At 42.6% G+C, this 18,441-nt stretch overlaps 1 protein-coding gene across 4 annotated transcripts in view; it reads left to right on the forward strand.

The window, feature by feature from the left end:
• ZNF81 (zinc finger protein 81) overlaps positions 1-18,441 on the forward strand; it is a 60,846-nt gene that overhangs the window by 31,589 nt on the left and 10,816 nt on the right. For 3 of the 4 annotated variants that reach the window (XM_037159903.2, XM_053670587.1, XM_037159895.2), the window contains one exon: positions 11,330-11,456. In XM_037159903.2, coding sequence (XP_037015798.2) covers positions 11,330-11,456 — 127 coding nt within the window. Of the gene's footprint in view, positions 1-11,329; positions 11,457-18,441 lie in introns of those variants that run through there. The other variant, XM_037159912.2, reaches the window with a different exon arrangement.

Here is an 18,441-nt window from a genome sequence, read left to right on the forward strand (position 1 = left end):
AGAATATGAGACCCAAGGAGATATCAGGCAGTTGAGGCTTATATACCATTTTGGACTATGGAGAGGGAGGCAGTGTCTGGTATTTGTTTAAATGTTTTTGGTGTGATCTTTCCAGAGACTACTGCATGCAGTTATAACCATATGCATGTATATGTACAGATATAGAGTGGTGCGTTGTGGTTGTTCTTTATATAAATCAGATCACACTAATTCTTGTTATGCAGCTTGCATTTGTCACCAGCCCAACTGGGAGATTTTTTTAAATTAATTTATTTAATTGTTGTTCAAATACAGTTTTCTGTTTTTTACTCCCATCCCAGCCCCCACCCAGTGCTCCCCACCTCCCTTTCATTTCCACCCCCCTTAGTTGTTGTCCATGCGTGCTATGATTTTTTCTTTTTTAATTTAAATTGTATTGTATTGCCTACCTGGTATGACTCAGTGGATTGAGCACTGTCCTGCCAAACAAAGTGTTGCCTGTTCGATTCCCAGTCAGGGAATATGCCTGAGTTGTGGGCCAGGCCCCCAGTAGGGAGTGCATGAGAAGCAACCACACATTGATGTTTCTCTCCCTCTCTTCCTCTCTCCCCCTCTCTAAAAATATATAAAATCTTTTTTAAAGTTATATTTTATTGTTTATACTATTACAGTTGTCCCAATTTTCCCCCTTTGCACCCCTCCACCCAGAACCCCCACTGCCCCAGGCAATACCCACACCACTGTTCACGTCCATGGGTCATGTGTATAAGTTCTTCAGCTACTCCATTTCCTATACAGTACTTTTACATCCCCATGGCTATTCTGTAACTACATATTTGTACTTCTTAATCCCTTCACATCTTCACCCATTCCCCCACACCACCCTCCCATCTGGCAACCATCAAAACACTCTCCATATCCATGATTCTGTCTCTGTTCTTGTTTGCTTAGTTTTTTTTTTAGATTCAATTGTTGACAGATATGTATTTATTGCCATTTTATTATTGATAGATTTTATCTTTTTTTTAAAGAAGACCCTTTAACATTTTACATAATACTGGTTTGGTGGTGATGGACTCCTTTAGCTTTTCTTGTCTGGGAAGCTCTTTATCTGTCCTTCAATTCTAAATGATAGCTTTGCTGGGTAGGGCACTCTTGGCCACAGGTTCCTCCTTAACATGACTTTGAATATTTCTTGCCAGTCCCTTCCAGCCTGCAAAGTTTCTTTTGAGAAATCAGCTGACAGTCTTATGGGAACTCCCCTGTAGATAACTAACTGCTTTTCTCTTGCTGCTTTTAAGATTCTTTCTTTATCTTTAACCTTTAGCATTTTAATTATGATGTGTCTTAGTGTGGGCCTCTTTGGGTCTAACTTGTTTGGGACTGTTTGTGCTTCCTGGACTAATATGTCTATTTCCTTCAACAATTTAGGGAAGTTTTCTTTCATTTTTTTAAAAATAGATTTCCAATTTCTGACTCTTTCTCTTCTCCCTTTGACACCCCTATGATGTGAATGTTGGATCTCTTCAAGTTGTCCCTGAGGGTTCTTTTTTCTTCTTCTTCTGATTAGTTGTGTTTTGCTGCCTTATGCTCCAAATCATTGATTTGATTCTTGGCTTCACCCACTCTACTGATGTTTCCCTATAAGTCGTTCTTTATTTCAATTACTGGATCCTTCGTTTCTGACTGGGTCTTTTTTATGCTGTTGAAGTCCTCACTAAGTTCCTTGAGCATCCTCATAACCAATGTTTTGAACCGTGCATCTGATAGATTGCTTACCTCTATTTCATTTAGTTCTTTCTCTAGGGTTTTGATCTCTCCTTTCATTTGGGCCATTTTCTTTGTCTCCTCATTTTGGCAGCCTCCCTGTGTTTGTTTCTGTTTATTAGGTAGAGCTGCTTTGACTCTGTGTCTTGGTAGTGTGGCCTAATGTAGTTAGGAGTCCTGTAGGGTCCAGTGGCCCAGCCTCTCCTATCACCCAAGCTGGGTACTCAACATGCGCCCTTCACATGGGCTGAGTATGTCGTCCTCATGTAGTTGAGCCTTGATTGCTGTTGGCAGACCAGTGGGAGGGATTTACCCCAAGGCCGATCAGCTACAAGGATAGGCTGTGACAACTGACTACCAACCTCCAACCACCGTGTAGGATCTACTGTGCAAGGGCCCACTCCATAGAGCAAGACTTACTTCAGCAGGGCCCTGTGCCCTCTGAGGCTACCTCTTGAGTGTGTTGCTTGTGGAGGTGGTGCTCCAATGTAGTCTGTAGCTGTTCAGTGGGTAGGCAGGCTCTGAATCCTCGCAGGAGTTTCAGGCCAAGGTCAGCCACTGCCTGTGTTCTGTCTGGGACCACCCAGCATAAGCTACAAAGCAGTCTGCAGATGGCTGCTACTTGTGCTGGGCTTGGAGGTGCCCAGGTGAGGCCAAGCTGTGAACCAAGGTTGGCTGCTGCTAGTGCTGGGACTGGGGCCACTTAGTGACAGGTATGGGGCTCATTGAGGCCAGATGCTTCTTGTTTGAGAGAATTTAGGGAAATCTGAAGCATGAGCCAAGACAGACCATTCATTTGGAAAAGCCACTGGAAACAGCTTGGGTGGGGCATACAGTGTGAGCCAGGTTGATGGAGTCTTAGATACGGAGCTCACCTGCTGGCTCAGTTAGTAGAGGGCGAAAGGGCTCAGAAAAAGAACAATGGCCTCTGCCAGCTTTTCTGTCTGGGAGAAAATTGTCCCCTGGCTCTCCTTGATGCCAGACACTTCAGTTCCTCCCCATATACCTCTGGTACCTTTTGAACTGCTGCCCTAGCACTGAAGCTCAGAGGGAGTGAACCTGAGTAAGTTTGTGTGCATGCAGACCCTTTAAGAGGAATTTTTGGGACTTAAGAAGTTTCTGTCTTTCACGGCCAGAAGTTATGGGGACTTCTCTTCCAGGCACTGGAACCCTGGGCTGGGTGGCCTACTGTGGGGCTGGGATCCCTTGCTCCTGAGATACCCCTCCTAATTTTTATCTGCCACATGTGAGTGTGGAACCAACACATTCTGCATCCCTGCCCCTTCTTACTAGTCTCAATGTAGTTTCTTCTTTAATTCCCTAGTTGGACTTCCCTTCAGCTCAAGTTTTGGCAGTTCTGAATGATGTTTGTTTTGCAGTTTAGTTGTAATTTTGATGTGGTTGTGCAAGGAGGCAAATCCTGTTTACCTGAACCACCATATTGACTGGAAGTCCAGGGGTCTGGTATTTTAAAGGTAAAGGAGACAATTTACAGGTAGTCAAGAAAGAGCAAACATGTGATAAACAAATTCTTGCTGGGCCACCCAGAAACAGGACTCAGAGGGGAGTCCAACAAAATGGCTTTGCTACATTTATCGATCTGCCACATTTAGTTCATATTATGATGCTTGTGATGGTTCCTTCCTTTAAGCAGGTTTTTCTATTTGAATTCCTTTAGACAGGTAAGGTGGGGGAGGTCAGAGGTTCTTTATGGGTCTTTTGTTTCTTAATAACCAGGTGAAAATCAGTATCCCAAAAAGCCTATTTATTTTTTAAAAGATTTTACTTATTTATTTTTAAGAGAGAGAGGAAGGGAGGGAGAAAGAGAGGGAGAGAAATGTCAATGTGTGGTGGTCTCTTGCATGTGTCCAACTGGGAATCTGGCCTGCAACGTGCCCTGACTGGGAATCAAACCAGCAACCCTATGGTTCACAGGCTGGCACGCATTCCACTGAGCCACACCAGCCAAAGCCCAGAAAGCCTATTCAAGGGTGGCAAAACTTTGATCCTGCCCAGGAGCTGGGGTAGGAGGCACACAACTTTCACACAGGGCAGATGATTCAATACTGGCCAAAAATTGTGTCCTTATCCCTCTTTGCAGGGAAATCTACTAATTATCAAAACTGCCCATCTCAAAGCTTCCCTCTTACCAGGAGTCATTGTGAGGCTGGAAAGGATAAAGAGATTGAATGTAAGGGGAGCAAAGGGAGTGGCACAGCAGAGAAAGGAGGAGGGTTTATTAAAAAAGAAAGTGACTTTAATCCTCTCATTTCACCTTCCATTTCGTCAGTCTTTCCAAATAATTTTAAACTTTCTTCTTAGAATGATATTCATCCATAAACACAAGTAATTCATTTCCTGGACATGAAACCCTTCTAAAACCCACCACAGATAAGTTAATTCACTCAAGTCAAAAGCATCTTCCTCGGCCACTGTAAGACTGTATTTCATTCCAAATGTTATAGAGAGAGACTGTACAGGGTGAGGCAAAAGTATGTTTACTATTGTTCACATGGAAAATAATACAATAATTAATAGGTAACAATACACGCATAAACTTTGTGTTTTGCCTACTCAAAACTATAAACTTATTTTTGCCCCACCCTGTATATTAGCCCTTTAAGAGACAGACCTGCAGGCAACATTCTTGGCTTCCCATATTTTATCACCATCACAGCTAATGGTAATCCTGATAGATTTTAGGTCTTGTCTAACATGTGCTTACTCAAGAATAAAATCTGGACTTTGGAGAGTATTGTTCATTTAGTTAGTATTTGGAAAGAGCACAGAGCTAGGAAGGAGGCATTTTATAATTCACTGGTCCTCAGCTGGTTTGCTCAGTTGACAACTTTCAGACCATCCCATCCTCCTCAGCAGATTGTTGGGGAAATTTTTTTTTTAATTTCTTGACAACTCAGGAAATCATGTCTACTAATGTAAAAGAGAAATAAAATAATTCTATTACTGAGTATTAAACCAAACTGTGATTTGCATCATAGGCCATCTGCTAATAAGATTACAAAGATAAAAAAACTTTTAAAGGACAACTCAGAAGTTTGAGTAACCACTTATTTCTATGAAGAGGAGAGAAGACGCAATAATGATAAAACTCATGAAGATAACTATCACATAAAAATATTTTCTTTTTTAAAAATATATTTTACTGATTATGCCATTACAGTTGTCCTATTCCCCCCTTCATTCCCCTCCACCCTGTACATCCCTCCCCTATTCCTCCCCCACCATTCCCCCCTTTAGTTTATGACCATGTGTCTCAAGTTGTTTAGATTCTATATTTCCCCTACTATTCTTGCCCTCCCCCCTATCTATTTTCTACCTACCATCTCTGCCACTTATTTTCTGTACCTTCTCTCCCCTTCTCCTTCTCCCACTCCCCTGTTGCTAACCCTCCATGTGATCTTCATTTCTATGGTTCCGCTCCTGATCTAGCTGTCCTCTTAGTTTGCTTTCGTTTTAGGTGTGGTTCTTAATAACTGTGAGTTTGCTGTCCTTTCACTGTTCATCTTTTTTATCTTTTTCCTTAGATAAGTCCCTTTAACATTTCATATAATAAGGGCTTGGTGATGATGAACTCCTTGAATTTGCGCTTCCATTCTAAATGAAAGCTTTGCTGGATAGATCAATCTTGGATATAGGTCTTTGGATTTCATGATTTGGAATACTTCTTTCCAGCCCCTTCTTGCCTGTAAGGTCTCTTTTGAGAAATCTGCTGACAGTCTGCTGGGAACTCCTTTGTAGGTGACTGTCCCCTTATCTCTTGCTGCTTCTAGGATTCTCTCCTTCATTTTAATCTCGGCTAATGTAATTCTGATGTGCCTTGGTGTGTTCCTTCTTGGGTCCAAATTCTTTGGGACTCTCTGAGCTTCCTGGATTTCCTGGAAGTCTATTTCCTTTGCCAGATTGGGGAAGTTCTCCTTTATTATTTGTTCAAATAAGTTTTCCACTTGTCGCTCTTCCTCTTCCCCTTCTGGTACCCCTATAATTCGGATGTTGGAACGTTTAAAGATGTCCTGGAGGTTCCTAAGTTTCTCCTCATTTTTTTGAATTCTTGTTTCTTCATTCTTTTCTGTTTGGTTGTTTGTTTCTTCCTTCTGGTCCACTCCCTTGATTTGAGTCCCAGTTTCCTTTCCATCACTATTGCTTTCCTGTGCATTTCCCTTCATTTCACTTAGTTTAGCCTTCATTTGTTCCTGTAATTTGTGACTAAAATCAACCAGTTCTGTGAGCATCCTGATCATCAGTGTTTTGAACTGTGCATCTGATAGGTTGGCTATCTCTTGGTCACTTAGAAGTATTGGCTCTGGGGCTTTGAGCTGTTCTTCTTGAGCCATAATGTTTTGGTCTGTTTGTGCCTGTTGTGTGTGAGCCTTAGGTGTTCACCAGGGCGGGGTGACCCAGTTGCTGGGTTGTGACACTGTATGTGGGGGCAGGGTTAAAGAGGGGCAATAGCGGTCCCCTCTGCTGCTTCTCCCAAGCCTCTGGGGCCTGCACGGTCTGTCTCACTGCTCAATCCTTTGCCTGGTTTATGTGCATGTGAATATGTGACCTCGGTCAGCCTGCTGCCTTGCACCCTCATAGGTTCTGCCTGTTGCAACCCCATGCCTGGGATCTGCCAACTGCAGCCCACACCTGGTTGGGTCCATCCGAGTTTTCCTGCACAACCCCGCTCCGCCAGCCGCTGGCTCTGCCCCTGTTACTGGTCTGGCTGAAAGGTTCATTATTGTCGGACTTCCATATAGTTCAATTTTCTATGTTTTGGTTGCATTTTTGTTTCTAAAACTTTGTTGTCTTTAAACTTGGTTGTGAGAGGAGGAGACACAGTGTTTCCATCTACACCTCCATCTTGGCCAAAAGTCCCACATAAAAATATTTTCTGAGTATGAACATTCAACTTCATTTAGAATCCAGATTACACTGTCATGTTTATACAGTGTTTAAAATTATCTAAATAAAGAGACTACCTAACTTAAAAAAAAAAGATATATCACCCTTGTATGTAGCTGAGCAGATATAACCTATCACATACATGTTCTCAAGATAAATGATAACTTCTCATGCAAGAGGACTTAAGTGTTGTTTTTCTTGGCATTCTTTCATAGTTCCCCCTAGGTTCACCTGGTATTTGGAGTGGCCATCTGTGCTAGTTAATTTGCTTTATCCAAAGGCAAAATCAAACTTCTGTCTCTATGACAAGCAGGTTGTTTAAAGCTTGGAGCCAGGCGCCTAGACTAAATTCCCAGGGTGACAAGTAGATAGGGACTCTATTGTCCTTGATGTTTGCCCAGGCTGTAATTCTGACAAAAGGTTTATTTAGCTTTTCAAAAGATTAACATACATATCAAATGGACAGAAGAAAGATATACAAATACCAGCTTTCTCAGGGAAATGCTCTAAGAAAAGGGAAGGGGTGGAGCAAGGTCTTTTCCCCTTTGGCCACAGGGAAAATTCCATTAAATAAAAAACTTTGACTGTAGGTTCCCTAAACCCAGTTGCCACAGGGGCAGCTCAGATAATCCTTGACAGCAGTCAGTGTCAACTCCACTGGGATAAAAAAAGAGAAAACCCAGGCATCATCCAACCCAGCATCCCACGTGACATCGTCAATCTTTGCAATGTGTTACAGTCACTATGTCTGTAACAGTCAGGGCCATGGGAGTGACAGCAGAATTCCACTGGCAGTAATCTCCAGTGACTCTGTAGCCCTTGCTGGGCTATTTCACTGGCCATATAAAGCTGATGTATTGACACATTATATAATTACACCTGCAGCCTTTTAGTCTTAATCAAGGCTGTGACTTCCCTTTGTCCTCTGGGAATTCTTTGTTGTTCCTGTTAGACCACCTGGGAGAGGACACAGAGATGGGTGGGAAGTGATTTGCATGCCCTGCTACCATGCATCCACACACATCAGTCATGAAACAGGAGAACCCCCTTTGCACTTTATTAGCATTCATACAACAAGCATTGAAAACACCATACCAGTGACATATTCAGCCATGGAAGCTACAATGACAGTACATTAAATTGGCCCAACCCCTCCCCTCCAAAGGTGGCTTAAGTGCATTTCCTCATTAATACCTGCTGAAACCCTGTCAGCTGAATTTGGCTGCTCCTTCACCTCCTTGAGATCAGGTAGGATGGGCACTCATTAGCCACCTGTATCTAACATAGCCTTTAAAAGTCTGAGGTTCTCCATTCCCTGAAGTTCTTCAGCATACTCAGAGGGTGTATGTATGGCCTTGGTCCCTCTTAGGAACAGGGAACCCTGTCCCACCCCTACTAATCATTTCTTCAAAGCAGTTGATATCAAGGTAGAGGGGGAGAGAGGGATGAGGCATGGAGTGGGAGGCTGGCTGTATTCCAGCAAGGAAATCTTTACATTGGTTTTTGGTTTGGAACAATATGGCCAGCTGCTCAGGGTTCAACCAAATGAATATCTTGTTTTCAGTATACCCAGAACCCTGTATCAGGCGGCAGGGTTCTTGTGAATAATGCCATATATTTCAACTTTAGGGATGTCTCAATTCTGCAGTCACAGCCGCATTGATCTCCGGTCATGCCCATTGGCTAACTCAGGCTTTGCAGCACAGTAGCAACTTTTTCTTTTTAAGATGTCCACTTAAATTCAGAGGGATTGAGCAAAAAGGAAAAAAGAGAGAAAAAAATTCAGACGAGAAATACAGAATATATTTTCTGACTATTATGGAATTAAATTAGAAATGAGCAATAAAAAGGCATCAAAAGAAAATGGCCACCCTGACTGGTGTGGCTGAGTGGACTGGGCATCATCCTACAAACCAAAAGGTCACCATTTCCATTCCCACTCAGGCCACATGCCTTGGTTGCGGGCCAGGTCCCTGTTTGGGGGCATGCAAAAGGCAACCAATCGATGTTTCTCTCTCTCTCTCCCTCCCTTCCCCTCTCTCTAAAAATAAATAAATAAATTTTTTTCAAGAGAGAGAAGATGGCCATATTTTTTAAAGTCAATGAAAGCAACAGTAGAGGGATCTATATGAAATAAGTTTTTATTTTTAAGTTTTTTATATTTTATTTTTAAGTATATTTTATTGATTATTACGATTGTCCCAATTTTGCCTCTTTGCCCCCTCTACCTGGTACACTCCCCTTCCCTCTAGCAATCCCTCCTTTAGTTTATGTCCATGGGTCATGCACATAAGTTCTCTGGCTTCTCCATTTCCTATACTATTCTTAAGATCCCCCTATCTGTTTTGTACCTACCAATTATGCTTCTTATTCCCTGCGCCTTTTCTCCCATTCTCCTTCTTCTCCCTCCGAGTTGATAAATCTCCATGTGATCTCCATTTCTGTGATTCTGTTCCTGTTCTAGTTGTTTACTTAGTTTGTTTTTGTTTTTGCTTTTTTTTAAGGTTCAGCTGTTGATAGTTGTGAGTTTGTTGTCATTTTACTGTTCATAGTTTTGATCTTCTTTTTCTTAAGTAAGTCCTTTAGCATTTCATGTAATAATGGTTTGGTGATGATGAACTCCTTTAGCTTTACCTTGTCCAGGAAGCTCTTTATCTGTCCTTCCATTCTAAATGATAGCTTTGCTGGATAGAGTAATGTTGGGTGGAGGTCCTTGCCTTACATGACTTCGAATACTTCTTGCCAGTCCCTTCATTTTTAAAAAATAAATTATTAATTTTTAGACAAAGGGGAAGGGAGGTAGAAAGAGAGGGAGAGAAACATCAATGTGTGATTTCCTCTCATGTGCCCACCAGCCAAGGCATTGCCAGTCCCTTCTTGCCTACAAAGTTTCTTTTGAGAAATCAGCTGATAGCCTTATGGGTACTCTTTTCTAGGTAACTCTCTTCTTTCCTCTTGCTGCTTCTAAGATTCTCTCTTTATCTTTTACCTTTGGCACTTTAATTATGATGTGTCTTGGTGTGGTCCTCTTTGGGTCCAACTTGTTTGGGACTCTCTGTGCTTTCCAGGAATTGAATGTCTATTTCCTTCACTAAATTAAGGAAATTTTCTTTCATTATTTTTTCAAATAAGTTTTCAATTTCTTGCTCTTCCTTTTCTCCTTCTGGCATCCCTGTGATTCAGATGTTTACAGGTGTCCCAGAGTCTTCTTATACCATCCTAATTTTTTTGAATTCTTATTTCTTCTTTCTGTTCTGATTGAATGATTATTTCTTCCTTATGTCCCAAACCGTTGATTTGAATGCTTCTTTCCCTTTACTGTTGCTTCCCTGTAGAATCTACAGTGTAGATTTTTCTTTATTTCACCTATTATAACCTTCTTTTCTTCCACTAGGTTGTTTCTATACTCAGTGAATTCTTTGACCATCCTGATCACCAGTGTTTTGAACTCTGCATATGATAGGTTGACTTTCTCCATTTTGTTTAGTTCTCTTTCTGGGTTTTTTCCTGTTCTTTCATTTGGTTCAGATTTTTTGTCTCCTCAATTAGGTAGCCCCACCCCCCACCCCCCACCCATATTTGTTTCTGTGTATTAGGTAGTGCTGCTTTGATTCACTGTAAAAGGCAGCTGTAACTTGTGTGGGGCAAAGCCTTAGGTAATTGCCAGGGTGGGGCAACTCACTTCATTTCTTTGTGGCTCTGTGTTGGAGGAGGGCTCAGAGAGGGAACTGTGCCACTGCCTGGCTTCTTGGGGTTTGCCTAGCACTCACCCTGTTCTCAGTCATTTCACTCACTCCTCTTATGTGACTGGTGCCCTTCCAGCTTTGGCCCTGGTGTTGAATCCCAGAGTGGGTTGGTTTGCATACATTTGAAGACCATACAGGCCCTTTAAGCAAAGTTTACTGAAAATCCAGCAGTTTCTTCCACCACCTCAACCCCCACTGGTTTTTATAGCCGGAAGTTATGGGGACTTATCTTCCTGGCCCTGGAACCCTGGGCTGTGCAGTATGGCCTGGGGCTGGAAACACTCACTCCCAAAGTATCCTTCCCAATATTCATTCACCACATGTGAATGTGGGACTGCCTATGCCCATTCTGCCCCCATCACCTTTCCACACCACACATGTCTCCTTGCCTCTGTGCCCTGTCTCCATGTCTCTACCCCTCCTACCTGTCTGGTTGATTATGGCTTCTTTAAAGACTTGGTTGTCAGATTCCATACAGTTCAATATTCTGACAGTTGTGGGTGTTATTTGTTTTGAAATTTAGTTGTAATTCTTTTTGTGGTTGTGTGAGGGGCATAACTTGCCTATCTATGCTTACACCTTGACCGGAAGTCCCTATGTGACATTTTAAACAACATATATACATATTTCTTCCTAAAAGTTATACAACGCAAATTTGTAATGAAAATGAGCAACATGGTAGGATCAGGGTGAAATTCTGTACAAAATTATTATTTTTTTTAAATGAAAGACTAAATTTATACGCAATGAATAGCAAGATTTTATAATTTGATGTTTGTACTCTACACAACATTATGTATAATTAGGTATTTAATAAATATGTGGTATGGTATATTGTGGTGAAAAAAATCATTAAAAACTATTTTTTATCTATGTGCTCCCCATCCCCCAGTGCTGACCATATCAGTTTGAACAGGATTGTGTTGTTACAGGTCTCAGTGTCATTTAAGGATGTGACTGTGAACTTCAGCAGAGAAGAGTGGCAGCAACTGGACTCTACTCAAAGGCGCCTGTACCAGGAGGTGACACTGGAGAACTACAGTCACCTGCTCTCAGTGGGTAAGCACAGTCACCCTCTTCATCTGCGAGGAACCTGTTATGGGTAAAATTTTGTCCCCCAAATAAAATACATTGAAGTCTTATCCCCCAGGGCCTCAGAATGTGACCTTATTTGGAAATAGAGTCTTTACAGAAGTAATCAGGCTAAAATGAGGTTATATGGGCAGGTCCTAATCCAGTATAACTAGTGTCTTTATGAAAAAGGGAAATCTAAACACAGAGACAGACACACCCAGAGAGAAGACAGTGTGAAGACATACAAGGAAAAGATGGCCATGTGAGTGGAGCAATGCATCTATAACTCAAGAAATGCCTGAGACCACCAGAAGCCAAGAGAGAGGCATGAAATAGTTCCTTCCCTAACAGTTTCAAAAAGAGTATGGCCTTGTTGACAATTTGATTTTGAACTCCTGGTCTCCATAACTGTGAAACAATAAATTTGTTGTTTTGAGTCACCCAGTTTGTAGTACTTTGTTAGAGCCATCCTAAAAAAAAAAAAATACAGATTTTTGTACTGGGAAATGGGGTGCTGCTATAACAAATACCTAAGAAAACATGGAAGTAGACTTTGGAATTGGGCAGTGGGCAGAAAGTGGAAAGGTTTTGAGGTGCTTGATAGAAAAAGCCTACCCTGGCTGGTATAGCTCAGTGGACTGAGGCGGGCCTGCAAACCAAAGGGTTGCTGGTTCGATTCCCAGTCAGGGCACATGCCTGGGTTCCAGGCCAGTCCCTGGTAATGGGCATATGAGAGGCAACCACACACTGATGTTACCCTCCCTTTCTTTCTCCCTCCCTTCCCCTCTAAAAATAAATAAATAAAATCTTTAAAAAAAATAAAAAAGCCTAGATTGCCTTGAAGAGACTGTTGGTAGAAATATGAATGTTTTTATGCCAGTACCAGGCTGTTTTGATTACAGTGGTCTTGCAATACAGTTTGGTATCAGGTATTGTGATCTCTCCTACTTTGCTCTTCTTTCTCAAAATTGCAGCAGCTATTCAGGGTCATTTATGGTTCCATATAAATTTTTAAGTGTTTGTTCTATATCTGTGAAATATGCCATTGGTACTTTAATAGCTATTACATTGAATCTGTAAATTGCTTTGGGTAGTATGGACATTTGAATAGTGCTCATCAGTAAATAAATGGGTCAAAAAACTACAGTACATTTACACAATGGAATTCTATGCAGCAGAAATAAAAAAGGAGCTCCTACCCTTTGTGACAGCATGGATGGAACTATAAAGCATTATGCTAAGTGAAATAAGCCAAGCAGTGAAGGACAAATACCATGTGATCTCACCTTTAACAGGAACCTAATCAACAAAACAAACAAACAAGCAAAATATAACCAAAGACATTGAAATTGAAAACATGCTGATAGTGACCAGAGAGGAGAAGGGAGGGAATTTCAGGGGGAAAGGGCAAAGCATTTGCAGGAACAAGTATAAAGGACACAGGGACAATAACAAGTGGGGCTGGAAATGGAAGGGAGGGGGGAGGGCTAGGAGATGGGCTGGGCTGGCGGTAAAAGGCAGAAAACTGTACTTGAACAACAATTTAAAAAAGAAATATGAATGTTAAAGGTGGTTTTGGTGAAGTCTTGGATGGAAATGAGGAACATATTATTGGGAACTGAAGGAAAGGCAATCCCTGTTATAAAGTAGCAGGTAATTTGGCTGACCTGTGTTCCCTTGAGTGGAAAGTAGAACTTGTAAGCAATGGACTTGGATATTTTGCTGAGGAGATTTCTGAGCAAAGTATAAAGGCATGATGTGGTTTCTCCTTGCAACTTGGAGTAAAATGCTGAAAGAAAGAGAGAATTTGAAGAAGGAGTTTTTAGTAAAAAGGAACTAGAACATGAAGATTTGGAAAATTCTCAACCTGTTCATATTGCAAAACACAAGAAGGTGTACTCTGGAAAGAACACCAAGACTGTGGCTGGACAAACGATTGGTAAAGATTGGTGTATGACTTGTGGATCCAGTCAGTCTGAAGAGGACAGACAGGAAAAAATGAAGGAAACCTGTTGGGTTTATGGGATTTCAGAGACAGGAAACAAGCTGGTAAAGCTATTTGGCTGTGAATATGTGTTTAACTCCAAGAAAAAGGATGTATGACCCCAAGAATGGTTCAGAAGCCAGCAGGGATATTACTGCCACCACAGGCCCAGAAGGCACAGGCCAGGAAAATGCAAGGAGATAGGCTGCCATCTCTTTGGTTCCAGAAGGTGAGTCACCCACTTGGTTTCAGGCCTGAGGGGGCAGCACTACCACCTAGGGCTGAAGGTGTGAGGTCACCACAGCTGATTTGAAGTCACACCTGTCAATAATTAAATGCTTTCTTCAAAGTTGTTTTCAACTTTCCCTTATGGTATTTGTTGACTATTAATTTCATGCTGATATTTAGCCTTACATGGATTTTACCACTCACTTTAGCCTGCATTCTCAAGGAACACAACTCTGAGAAGACCAAGTGTCAGTGGTCCAATTGCTGCTACTGGCCTCACACCACCCACAGGTCCTCAATTAGGAGGACTTGGGTTCACTACAAGTGACATGAGAAAGCAGATCTTCCATATATCTTATTTCCTGCGTCTCACTACAGGGCAAAGATTCAATTTAGTCAGTATTGGGCTTTTCCGTGTCCACTCACTGTCACTGAGGGAATCCTTGGTAAGCTTCCTTTCCTCCACTGCTTAAATTCAGTGAGTAAATACACTGAGACTCGGTAGCAAGCCAAAAGCTGTTTCTTAAAAGGAGACCAGTTATCCACAGAGGATGGCAGGGTTCTGCTTCAATATCTCTGAGGTAGGACAGTAAAGATATATAGTCGGACTTGCTTGTATATACCTTGTTTATAGTACAGTCACTCTAGTAAAAGGCAAACTGCTTCTAGTGGTTTTTACTAACAGGTATAGCAAAAGAAAAAAAAAAGCAGATCAGTAGTTGCATACCAGGCACCAGGGGGTGTGTTAATTTGCTCACAATGAAACCACATCTGGTACAGCAGCTACAGTTAGAATCACCACCTACTTAAGCTTCTGATGATCTACTGTCATTCTCCAAGATCTATTTATCTTTTCCACGAGATAAATAGACTAGTTCAATGGAGATATTGCAGGAATAATCACCCCTGACTCCTTTAAGTCCTTGATGGTGGCACTATCTCTGCAATTCCACTTGGCCTGTCTTACCATAGTAGCTTTCACTCAACAGATCAGAGAACCAGTGTGAGGATTTTGCCAATTGCTGAGTATGTCAATTCCAATTATGCATTCCTGAACTGAGGAAATAACCACAGGATGGATTTGGGGACACACTGGGCTCACTGTGAGACAGACCTGAGCCAAAACTCCAGCAATCACTTCACTTTCATAAGCCCCTGCTATGTCTGGTGGGCCACAGTGACCTTTTGGGTCTCCTGGAATCAGTGTCATGTTCAGAGCCAGTGTCCCGTAATTTCTGAAAAGTCTCATTATTTCCTTTTCTTTAATGCATAATCTCCCTGGTAAAAGGCTATAGGTTCCTTCAAGGAAGGCTGGGAGAAAGGTTAGTAGTATATCTTTTTGGCAGTATAGTGGGGCCCTTCCTCAAGGGACTGGGTCTTCCCTTAATTCAAAGGTTTCTGTGTCCCTAAACTGGTTCATCTGGTAATTGACTGAGGATTCAGTACTCTGTTTTTATGCTTCAAATTAGATTTCTATTTATTTGACCTAGAATGCTGCTTATACAGATCAAGTAGGGATTTAGTAGATTGCCCATCTGTCTCTATTTTAGGGACATCATGATTAAGTAGCCAACAACAATAGGTCTCTGCAAGTCAGAGTATGCTGAATACTGGTGTGACCCTGCTGTCCATTACAGTAATCACATCCACCTTGCATTTGGCAGTTAAGCGCATCCACTTGGCCCCTGACACCCCTGGATCCAATTACCCCCATTGCATTTAGGTTTCCCAATTCACTGGCCATGGTTCCTACTGTAATTTCTGACCTACAGAGAAGAGCATTCACAGAGTTCTTCAAGGACGGGGGGGGGGGGTGCTCCCCTTACAAATTTATTTCTCACAGTTGTGATGATGTGTGTTCTTTGGACCCTCCCAGTGTGGGTGAGCAGATTTTACATGATAAATCCACTTTAACATTCCAGTTTCCCTAAGCCTTTGGATATCTTTTTATACAGTGTACCAAAGAAGTTCTGGTATGTCAACTGCATTTAATATGGACCATTTTTTGGTGTGTGTTTCAGTCAACCAACAAAACTGTTCAAGCCCTGTCTAACCCATCAAGTGGAAATATTAAACTCCAAATCTTCTTAGTGTGCCCATATCAATAAATTCAGCCCGATCCAACTTTGTTTCTTCCATTACACCACATTCTTAATATCCATTTCCAAAGATATTTCCCAGATTTCTGTCTGTATAAATGGAACAAATTGTGTGGTTCATTTGGTGTGTAGTGCACTTCCTCATGGGTCACACCTCACCCCTTGGAGCCTAATGAGACTTGAGTCTAGTTACAGGTCTGGAAGCAAAGAGGGGTTTGGGGGTGAGTGCCGAGGGGAATCAGCAGTGCCTTCTGAGGCAACTGCCTCAGGTGAGGCCACTGCAGTCTCCTCAGGCAAAGTAGGAGTAATCTGCTCAGTGAGGAGTGGAAAGACTGCTTGTGCTGGCAAAGAAAATTCATCAGAATTTAAAAGTTCCATGTCCTCATATGGTCACATTCAATTTTCAGGATCCCATTCCTTCAGACAGTGTCTTCACTTTAATAGCAGATACCTACCGAATTGGGAATTCAATTTGGGTTGTAATTTAGCCACTCTAAGGATGACACTCAGGTTTGCTTTTCAGCAATCTCAGCACTGAAGCTACAGAAGCTAAAATTTTCTTTCAGGACAGAAGTAGAAATTTTTAGGTCATTTATGCAGTGCTTGAGCTGCAAAATCCCTGAGCTTGTCAAATCCCTGAGCTTGTCCTTTTCTTTTCCCACTTTGTCATGAGACATCAGGCACAATGAGCCAACCTTATTATACTTGTCTGACATAAATTTTTAAGGTATTAAATGCATGGTCATCCAGGATCTGAAGAACAAGGATTTCCACCAAGATGGAGGCATAGGTGGAAACACTGTACCTTCTTGTACAACCAGGTTTGAAAATAACAAAGTTTTAGCAACAAAAACGCAGCCAAACCACAGAAAATTGAACTATACTGAAGTCCAACAACAAACCATTCAGCCAGACCAGTAAGGGGGGCAGAGCCAGCTGCCAAGCAGGGTCAGGCAGGAAAGATCCACTGGACCAACCCAGGCATGCGACCCAGGCATGTGACCCAGGCACTCAGGCAGCCGAGGACGGATCCCAGGTGTGGAGTAGCGGGCGGACCCACTGAGGGCACAAGGCGGTGGACCCACTGAGTGCTGACCACGGTCATACATTTGCGCGCAGATAAACCAGTGAAGGAGCAAGCAGTGAGACGGACTGAGCAAGCCCCAGTGGAGGGAAGTGGCAGAGGGGACTGCCATTTTCCCTCTCTGACCCGCCCCCACATATAGCGTCACAAACCAGTGACCTGGGTGGCCTCACCCTGGTGAACACCTAAGGCTCCTCTCCTCATACATAACAGGCATGAACAGATCAAACATGGCTCAAGAACAACTCAGAGCCCCAGAGCTGATAAATCTAAGCAATGAAGAAATAGCCAAACTTTCAGATGCACAGTTCAAAACACTGGTGATCAGGATGCTCACAGAACTGGTTGATTTTAGCTACAAATTAGAGGAACATATGAAGGCTAAACTAATTGAAATGAAGGGAAATGCACAGGAAACCAATAGTAATGGAAAGGAAACTGGAACTCAAATCAAAGGAGTGGACCAGAAAGAGGGAAAAAAAATGACCAAACAGAAAAGGATGAAGAAACAAGAATTCAAAAAAATAAGGAGAGGATTAGGAACCTTCAGGACATCTTTAAACGTTCCAACATCCGAATTATAGAGGTACCAGAAGGGGAAGAGGAACAGCCACGGGTAGAAAACTTATTTGAACAAATAATAAAGGAGAACTTCCCCAATCTGGCAAAGGAAAGAGACTTCCAGGAAATCCAGGAAGCTCAGAGAGTCCCAAAGTTGGACCCAAGAAGGAACACACCAAGGCACATCATCATTACATTAGCCAAGATTAAAAGGAAGGAGAGAATCCTAGAAGCAGCAAGAGATAAGGGGACAGTCACCTACAAAGGAGTTCCCATCAGACTGTCAGCGGATTTCTCAAAAGAGACCTTACAGGCAAGAAGGGGCTGGACGACTGGTAAGGGGCGAAACCGGCGTCTCGTGAGGGGTTGCACAGGAGGACTCCAGTCGGACAGACCCAGGCGCGGAATCCAGACGCGCGAATCCAGATGCACGGGTTCCAAACCCAGGATTGGACCTAGTGAGCGACCCAGCAACCCACCGGGTGAGCGACTGCTGAGGAGACAGTGGGGAGGCGGGGCTGCGTGTTGACTGCGGTTGCCTACCTGCGGGCGAGCAGACAGGCAAGGGAGTGGGCGCTTGGACCGGGGCCGGCGGGTCCCCGTGGCACACGGCAGTAGAGGGCGCCGCCATTTCCCCGCTCTGACCACGCCCCCACATACAGCGTCACAACCCAGCGACCTGGGAGTCCAAGGCGCTGCTTCTCACATTTAAAGGGCCAGAACAGACCAAAAATGTCGCAGGAAGACCTCAAAGCCCCAGAGATAAATCTAAGTGACGAAGAAATAGCAAAACTCTCAGACGCACAGTTTAAAACACTGGTCATCAGGTTCCTAACAGATCTGGTTGATTATAGCCACAAATTAGAGAAACATATGAAGGCTAAATTAAGGGAAATGAATGGAATTCCACAGGAAACCCATAGAGATGAAAAGGAAACTGGGACTCAAATCAATGGAGTGGACCAGAAGAAAGCAAATAATGGCCAAACAGAAAGAGTCAAGGAGCAAGAATTC

The sequence above is a fragment of the Artibeus jamaicensis genome, unplaced genomic scaffold, assembly GCF_021234435.1.
Source record: "Artibeus jamaicensis isolate MK-2021 breed Jamaican fruit bat unplaced genomic scaffold, CSHL_Jam_final contig_60, whole genome shotgun sequence".
In the NCBI taxonomy this organism is placed as follows: Eukaryota; Metazoa; Chordata; class Mammalia; order Chiroptera; family Phyllostomidae; genus Artibeus; species Artibeus jamaicensis.